Source organism: Thalassophryne amazonica, chromosome 14, assembly GCF_902500255.1.
Source record: "Thalassophryne amazonica chromosome 14, fThaAma1.1, whole genome shotgun sequence".
In the NCBI taxonomy this organism is placed as follows: Eukaryota; Metazoa; Chordata; class Actinopteri; order Batrachoidiformes; family Batrachoididae; genus Thalassophryne; species Thalassophryne amazonica.
This window is the reverse complement of record NC_047116.1, coordinates 65,482,337-65,491,604: the sequence shown is the minus strand read 5'-3', so window position 1 is coordinate 65,491,604 and position 9,268 is coordinate 65,482,337. Positions and strand designations below refer to the sequence as shown.

The following is a 9,268-nucleotide window of genomic DNA, read 5'->3' as shown; positions in this document are numbered from 1 at the left end:
GCTATTTTTTTCTGTCACGCTGCGTGGAGCTCTCCAAATGAGGTGTTTGTGAGAGGGTTTATTTCATGCTGTGTAAAACACCTTGCACACCCGTGGTAAAAACATCCGAGAAACTCCCACACTTTTATCCGGCCGTCAATCTGAGCATACCCATCAACATAATAACCTCCTATTTTTTTCTCGCCCCTGTTTAGAGCATGATCGATGATAATGTTTTGCGTCTCAGCAACCCATTCTAACCATTGCACGGCCACGTCCGAATATTTTTTATGCCTCGTTCTATAATTGGCGGAGGGGATCGCCAGCGTTTTTGGAGCAAGAAAGTTAGTTTGGAAGACTTTCATACACGCCGAGGCGATTGTAACGCAGGTAAAAGGATCCACGAGTGTTTCAGCGATGAATTCAGACATAAATTTGGAGCAGGCTGCAGCCAAGATTTTTGTGTCGTTATCACAATACATAACGGCCTCGGCTTTAAAATCGAAAATTGCGTTTTTTTTTCCGCACGTACCACGCGTTAAATTCCTCTCTTTCTCCCTCTGACATATTTGCGACCCCGTAAGCCGCTGAGTCAGGGTACGGACCGACATAGTTCAGATTTTTTTCTGAACTGAACAGGTGCGGAAAGTAACCTTTGCGGATGATTTCGTCTTTCAGCCGGATCCCCAGGGCTTTAGGCATCTGAGATAAGCGCATTGTAAGGAAAGATAACGAATCTATATATTTCTGTTTAAAGGCGGCGTCTGTCATGAGTAATAGTTTACTCCCGGTCATAATCACAGCGGGGGTTACGCCCTGCTGGACTAAATACTTTAGAAGCAAATAGCCGTCAAAACCTTTTGAGTTGTGAGCGATGAACACGTATTCTTTGAATTTTCTCGTTCTAAAATGTTTAAAGAAGCGGGCTACGCAGTCTGTCCCCCATGCGCTCCAAAAATCACCCGTCTTTGTTACAGCGCTGACGTAAAATGGTACGTGTTCCCCGTTATTATCGACATACGTTTCAAAATCATTAAAAACATATTTCTCTGAATGCGTCTCTTCAGCTTTGACCGGCGTCATATAGCAGAGGTGACCCTCGCTCGGCTCCTGGAGAGCCTCGCCGCATATATGACACCTCTTCTGCTTACACACGTGCGGAGCGCTGTTTTTAGAAAATGCTATGTAATACTCACGTTTACATCGAGGGCATTTTTTTCTGTTATCACACACATTAACGAACTTACCGGCGGAAGGACGATACTTCGGCTGTTTATGCAGGCTGTAACAGGTGGGAGAGCGACACTTCTTGTTACATTCGCTGCAGAATACAGGGTTATTTTTCTCATAACACTGCGTGGATTCACAAATTTTACAATATGACGGACAATTATGGGAGGCGTGGTTATTGTACCCCTCAAAGCAAAACTTACATACATATTTCACTCCCAAAAATCTCTTTAAATCGATGATTCCGTAAAAATGATTATTAAACAGAAAAACGAAAAGAGTTTTCTGCTGCGCCGGTATTCCTGTCTGGAATTTTGTCAGCTTTCTCTCCCCTTCGGCTCTGAAAAACACCACAATTTTACAACCCAGAGCGTTTTCAAATTTTCCCACCTGCTCTAAAGATACCGGCGTAGCTTCCGTTAATCCGACGCTATTTTGTAACGCCAGTCCGCGCTGCTCCGCCTCGTGCGTACTCAGATGAGGATTCAATAACTGAACGAGGTTTATCGCGAAACATAAACTGTTGTCAGGATTATACACGATATTAAGGCATTTGGATTTTTTCCTCAGAACCTCGTGATGGAGGAGGTCATCTATTCTGCGCTTCCCCGCGCCGTTCTGGTTGCGGATGACTTGAACCACTAATTCCAGAGACTCGTCGGCTAAAACGTTGGAATTTGATTGTATCATTCGTTCTAACAGATTTTGGAAGCCCGTCACATCACCAGCGTCGTTATATGAGCTGATCAAAGCGGCCTCGTTGTAGACTGAGTCCCCACGAATCTCCATTTGGATAAAGTCCCCGGCCCTGGCGTGTGTTAAAGCCTTTTCGACCGAGTTATGAAGAGCCCCAACGACGTTACGGTAAAATTCCGCGTAGTCGGGAATTTCGTCGGCGCGCTGGAAATTGAGAGGCAGCCTGATTTCGATATTGTTAAAAGCAGGTCTCCTGATGACGTTAGCAGCCCCACCACCCGTCATGGGAGAGTGCCGGCTGGACCCCGGTCGTGCATCATCCCCGTCTTCCATCAAAACAGAGATCGCCGCGTTTATCGGGGTTAAACGAGCTCTGTTTAAAATCTCTTCTCCGAGCGCATTGCGCGGGGAGGGACTTCTTAAAGGTGAAAAAGCGCGAGCGTCGTTAGGCGTTTGATTTAATTCATCCACCGCGGATTGGACGTGAGGATTAACTTCACACGCGAGGAGGTTTACGGCGTTATTTAACGGAGTCAGACGTACCTGGTTCAACGCCGCGGGACCGGACTCGTCTGGAGGTGAGGTGTGCGGGGGGTCAGGGGGCTCTTCAGTATCAGACTGGACCGTCGAATTTATAGCGTTAATCGCAGAAATGATGTAGGGGTTAATTTCTTCCGATTCTCGTTCAGCCGCTAAATTGTTAAGAGCCTCATTTAACGGTGTTAAACGAACACGGCTTAAAAGTCTCTCTCCGGACTCGATGTTATTTTGAGGCGGCGAATTTAACGCCTCGGGTAATGGGCCATCTGCTCCAGGAGCGCTCCCCGCTGAGTCGATTATTGAAGCGTTTAAATCCAATACACGTCCGAAGTTATTTTCCCGATGTGAATTCTCTCCTTCCATCTTTTAAAATCTGTAGCAGGAAGAATCTACCTCAAGAAATTCAGTTAATATACCTCTTCAAAATGAATTCTCCCGTTCCATCGGAATAAGAGAAAAAATAAAAAAATAAAAACAGACTACACATTTTCAAGAAAGTTGCGTGATGAGGTTAATCCCAGCTCAGAATATCTTCGAGCCTTGCGTCTCTGTGGAAAATAGACGGTCTCCCTCCACCGCGTGCTGAAAAAAGAGAAAATCGTTAGTTATTAAATATTTAAAATAAATAAATACATAAACTCCGACTCCTTACCGTGTACATCCGCGGATCGTTTTACGGGTCTCTCCCACTGACCCGCTTCTCCATGGGCTGTGACAGAAAAAATCGGGTTATTCCAGAGTTTTAATCGTGATTTAATCTCGATCGCTGTACTTACATCTGCGTGGTGAAGTCGGGGCTTCCAGCCTTCGAACTTCTTCAGGGGGCTCTGACTTGATTTCTAGAATTAACATAAATAAATGAATACAAAGCATCACCCTCGCAAGCGGATATTCTGTACTATTTCAAATATATTACCGAGGACGGGTCCGAACGCGCTCTGGACCGTCTGCGTGGTTTTGTCTAAAAAAAAAAAAAAAAAAAAGACAGTTTCAGACGGCGTGCATCATTTAAAAACACTCATTTCTATCAAAACAGATTACTTAAATCACTTACCCTGAAAGCTGATGCGGTTTTCGCACTCTGCTCGAAGACAAGAAAACTTAATTAAACAACATGGTTTTCCAGGATTTTTTCCGCAAATTTATTCTATTTTATACCCATAGCTGGGGGTCCAGGCATCTTCACTCTTCACCGGTCGTAGTGGAAATGCTCGCTGACTCGTTCCCAGGGACGTAAGTGATAAGGAGCATTGTTTATTGTTCGGGCTCGGGGCAGCATCTCCGCTCAGCGGGTGTCCCGCGCCCCATGATCGATCGGCTAATATCTTAAAAGAAAACATCATCTGGCGTGAGTGATAAGGAGCATTGTTTATTGTTCTTCGGGTTCATCACCTCGGGGCAGCATCTCCGCTCAGCGGGTGTCCCGCCACACACACACACACACACACACACACACACACACACACACACACGCACTCACACAGACACAGCGTCTGCAACAGGTTTTACAGCCGTGGGGTCATGTTTCCGCGAGCGGCTCTATGCGTGGGTATTTGACCGTCTTGCTGCAAAGACTTACAGCCGAGAGAGACGGGTATTTGTTCCCCTTCTTTAATTTACGAATTAAAAAACAGAAAAGGAAACGTAATAATTTAAGAATTAAAGATATTAAAGGGGCATTAAATAATAGACAGTGATTTATGTTTAATTATTTCAGAATTAGTTAATTCTTTAATACATTAAAAAGATCTAGGTATTTTTAATCATTCTTTAATTCATGAAATAAAATGACATTAAAATATTAGACCCTGGGTGGGAGGGGAGGTATGGCTTGGAGGCGGTGCTTGGCCGGGGTTAGGGGAGGAGCTTGGGGGTGGGGCTAGAGGAGGAGCCAGGGGCGGAACTAGGGGAGGAGCCGGGGGGCGGGGCTTAGGGGCGGGACATACTGACGTCATCGACTCTGATTGGATGTGACGTCATAAGGGGCGGGGGCTCAGAGGCGGGACTAGGGGCGGGGCTTGGGGGCGGGGCATAATGACGTCATTGATTATGATTGGCTGTGATGTCATAAGGGGCGGGGCTTGGAGGCGGGACTAGGGGAGGGGCTTAGGGGCGGGACATAGTGACGTCATCAATTCTGATTGGCTATGACGTCATAGAGGGGGCGGGGCTTAGTGACATGGCCGATTTTGATTGGCAGCTGTCACTTTTTTGACGAAAGGTGGGTCAGTTTTCTCTCTAATATAGAACTGCCGTTCAGGATAACTCCTGGTTGGCTGGTACAACCCGGAGCCCAAGCGCGCACTCGGAACTCCATTCTCTTATTGTGTGATGTCCGAGGCGATCACACGTAACACACAATCCATACCTCTGTTTTACTTCCAATCGTAGACTCTGCAATCTGTTCGTGGCCAACAATCCACTTGAATTCGCCTACTTCAACGGCATCTTCCTCAAAAAACTCAAAAAGGGCGTATTTCACCATTATACAAGCGTAAATGTGAAATAAAGGAAACAGACAAAAGTGACGCGGTCTTTCTCCAAGATCGGCCTCGTTTTGAAATGGCGCGAGCCTATGAGCGCGTGGCATCATGGGATATAACGACCTATGACCCGGAGACAGATTCATGACTTATACGTGTTTATTTGTTCACATTGATCTAAGTTTAGATGTTTTTATGAAGAAAACTGAAAAGTTAATTCTATTTTAAATTTTTGTTTCATTTATTTAAAAAAAATGTATGCATTTTGAATCATTGCGGGCGCTGCTCTGTTGTACGCATGCGCACCTAACCTGATGGCCGACCAACAGAGAGAAGAAGAAGCAGAAGAAGAAAAACACCAACAACCCAACGGCCATATTTCGGTTGACATGCTTCGACAACGTTACAGACAATATGGGATTAATCCCGATATCTCTCTTCCGAGACAAACAAAATGTAATCGACGAAAGAGAAGAAGAATTGTAGGTGGTGAAACCATTGATCTCAACTCTTCACAGTCGGTTGCTCCCGTAAGTACAAAAGAGACCCGTTGTCTTATGTTTAGACTGGGGGGGTCACTAACAATCGGGCGGGGGGATTTGAAAAAAAAAAAAAAACGAGGCATGCGAAAATATTAAGATTTCTTTCATGAAGAAAAACATGTAACATAATGCCACACCATTCTAATCATTGTCCACTTGATTGACAATGAATTTGGCATGTATATGGTTAATTTGTAGATTCTTGAATGTTGGCTATATTATGATCTACAGCATGTATAGAATAACCAGTTGAAATTGAAACTAAATTAGTATGGCTGTTTTCACTATTTGAATTGTTTCCATTTGAACAATATTTCTGTTTGCTTGAAGATAATTTGTATACTGACTTTTTCCTTTTATTAATTTTATGAGAAATTGTTTGTAAATTTTGATCAACATCAATCAAGATTAAAAATATGAAATGCCACTTCTCTGCATACTTGAAATTCATGTTGCTAAAGGTGCATGTATCCTATATTTTTTTCCTAGGAGCATTCAAAGACTGACGAAGGGATTGATTGTAACCACTGTGGCACTGATGTTGAACAACCTGAAACTGACTTACCAATGAATGATCGAATGGACATCAGAAATAGAGCTGTCTTTCAACATAGTAGTTCTCAAGAAGGTAGGGTGGTTTTAGAACAGGATGATCTAGTGGACAATGGAAGCAAGGATGATGTTCTCAATGAAGTAGACCAAGCAGATTCAGCAGACGTGGTATGGTGATGTTGGATGTGATCATAATGTTGAAGATAACACTTGGCATATTGATGGCAACAAGGAAGGCGAGGATGATTTGGGACAAGACATGGGTGGAGACTCAGTACAAAATGAAGAAATGGATCAGGGGGATGATGAGGACTGGCATGACAATGGAGTTGACTCTGGAGGAGATGATGAAGATGATGATTTTCAGCATGGTGATGGGGAGGAAGGAAATGAACCAGATGATAATTACCAGGTAAATAAGCATCATGACTGATACCAATTTATGTACCATATTTCCTCTATTATAGAAATAAACAGAAGCACACCTAAACCAAACATTGCATTTATTGCATATAGAAATGTTAACATATGACTTATTTTGAACATAAAATTGCTTCTGTCATTTAAGCACATGCCATTCTAATAGAACAAATATGGTGTTTGGTTTTTCTATGCACTGTAACCGTATGAATTAGGGCATTGTCTATGACCTTAACCTTAACAAAAGAAAAACAAATTAAAATATTTTCTTACTTCAAACACACATGTACCATATTTCCTCTATTAGAAGTGCATCTTGGGCCAAAAATGTCATTCTTTTTGTATACAGGAATTTTAAATTATTTATACTTATTTTATTTTAACCATATACAAGATAAATGGCATAGGTAACCTAATTATTATGCAGTTCAAACAATATACTTTAGGTGTTTTAAATAAATACTGTCATTATTGATTTAGAGTAATTATATTTTATTAATACTAAATACATAAATCTGAGGATTATGCATTTCAAATAAATAGGAATTATTACAGTAATGAATATGAATCATGTAAGGTCTATTTGGTAGGTTTGTATTAAATTTGTATTTGTGTTAAATATTTCTGTGAGTGTAATAGTGTCGCAATTAATGTTCGTATAATAAAAAATTAAGGCTCAACCAACTATAAACAGTCCATGTCTGATGAGTGCAGCCACGTTTATCTAAGGCTCTTTCTGATATCAGCCCCGTGACTAATGTTACACCTTTCTGATGCTCACTGTTTTGTTTTGTTTTTTGTTTTTTTGTTTTTTTTGCCTTTTTTAGGGATTCAGCCTTGAAGATGGAAATCTTCCAATTTATCCAGATGCACCCATCACCAAGTCACAGAGTCTACTGCTGATAGTGTCCTATGTCTTGCGGCATGGTCTTTCTGATAGTGCTTTGGATGATCTTCTTTCTTTGATGAATATACACTGTCCAAACAGTGTTCCTACATCAAAGTATTTGCTGTACAAGAGTGTTGAAGATTCAATGTACGAGGTATGTTTATTTTTTACTAAATCATCATCTCTACTGACCAATGTGTTTCATATATGTACCATGTATGCACCACTCTGCATTTAATCATTAGTGATCGATCTCTGCTCCCCTCCACAGCATGTCTTTTTCCTGGTTCTCTCCCTCAGCCCCAACCAGTCCCAGCAGAAGACTGCCCCTCCCTGAGCCTGGTTCTGCTGGAGGTTTCTTCCTGTTAAAAGGGAGTTTTTCCTTCCCACTGTAGCCAAGTGCTTGCTCACAGGGGGTCGTTTTGACCGTTGGGGTTTTACATAATTATTGTATGGCCTTGCCTTACAATATAAAGCGCCTTGGGGCAACTGTTTGTTGTGATTTGGCGCTATATAAAAAAAATTGATTGATTGATTGATTGATTGATATAAAGGGAGTTATGCTGCATTTACACATAGGCAGAATGCATTACGAACGTCATATTTGCTTCATTCTTGGCACATTCCTGACATTCTTAACATGATCAGCGGCCAAGAATGTATACTTCGTGGCATTCATTTCTTGTCATTGTTATGTGTAAATGCAGCATTAGTCTGTGCTGTTATCATTTGCCATGGTATGCTAGTAAATCATGTTCTTGTTGGTGTATGGTGTTTTTTTGTTGCTATACAGATTGCTTATCATTGATAATCAATATGCTCAAGCTTCTGTTGTGCATTAAAAAACGACCATGCTCTCGCAGGTTTCAATGTTCTTATATTCATACCATTCTTCTATTTCAATTTCAGGTTCACTATTATTGCATGGCTTGCACTGCATATCTTGGCCCCGAGAAATTGACAAGGAATTGTACAAACTGCGGCAATGAATTCAGTGCAGACATCTCAACTGCAGAGGGTAGTTTTTTTCTCAGGATGCCCGTCAAAACACAGCTGCAAAGAATGATGAAAGTACCAGAAGTGGCAGCTGCCTTTGAAAATCGAAATATTGATGAAATCTTGAGAGAAACTAACATAAATTACATTGTTCATGGTAAACTTTATAAAAACCTTCTTCATGATGGCATAATAGGTCCCAGTGACTTGTCATTATTCAATACTGATGGAGTTTCTATTTTTAAATCCTCCAATTTTTCTGTTTGGCCTTTGTTTGCCACAGTAAATGAAATTCCACCACATATGCGCAGGAAACATATGATTATGGCAGGCTTGTGGTTCGGAGAATGTAAACCCAAAATTAATACTTTCTTAAAACCATTTGTGGATGAACTTAGAGATTTGGGTGCAGATGGTTTGCACTCACCTCTTGGCCAAACCAGGATTTTTGCTCTTTGCCTGTCAGCGGATGCACCTGCCAGGTCTTTAGTGAGGAATTCCAAACAGTTCAATGGGAAGTATGGATGCGACTGGTGTAAGCAGGAAGGCACACCAATACCAAATGGAAATGGTCCTCCCATTCGTACTTACCCATACAATGGTGAAGCACTCCCAAGAACTGACGATGATCAGAGGAGATTGTCAATAGAGTCACAGAGAACAGGGATGTGTCAGCAAGGTGTGAAGGTGTCATGCAGTTACCACATTATGACTCTGTGAAAGGCATTTGTTCTGAATCACAACACACAGCTTTCTTAGGAGTTACTAGACATTTTGTGGGGACTTGGCTGGATTCAGCAAACAGAGCAGAGGCATATTACATTGGGGACCAAGTGAAGAAATTAGATGAGAGACTGCAGGATATAGCACCTCCAAGTGAAATAACCAGATGCCCCAGGTCTCTCAAAACGCGGAAGTATTGGAAGGCATCTGAATGGCGA

The 9,268-nt window shown here is 42.0% G+C and overlaps 1 protein-coding gene across 1 annotated transcript; it reads left to right on the top strand.

Moving 5' to 3' along the window:
- The first annotated feature begins 6,281 nt into the window (after nt 1-6,281).
- Nucleotides 6,282-9,047, top strand: LOC117524290. The gene is made up of 4 exons (XM_034186059.1): nt 6,282-6,434; nt 7,270-7,485; nt 8,241-8,349; nt 8,794-9,047. The coding sequence occupies exons 1-4, from the start codon at nt 6,282-6,284 to the stop codon at nt 9,045-9,047; spliced, it is 732 nt and encodes a 243-aa protein (XP_034041950.1).
- Nucleotides 9,048-9,268: the final 221 nt, after the last annotated feature.

Coding starts and splice junctions, on each gene's coding strand:
- LOC117524290 (XM_034186059.1), top strand. CDS start 6,282: ATGGGTGGAGACTCAGTACAAAATGAAGAAATGGATCAGGGGGATGAT. Junction 6,435..7,269: donor AACCAGATGATAATTACCAG/GTAAATAAGCAT, acceptor TGCCTTTTTTAG/GGATTCAGCCTTGAAGATGG. Junction 7,486..8,240: donor TTGAAGATTCAATGTACGAG/GTATGTTTATTT, acceptor TTTCAATTTCAG/GTTCACTATTATTGCATGGC.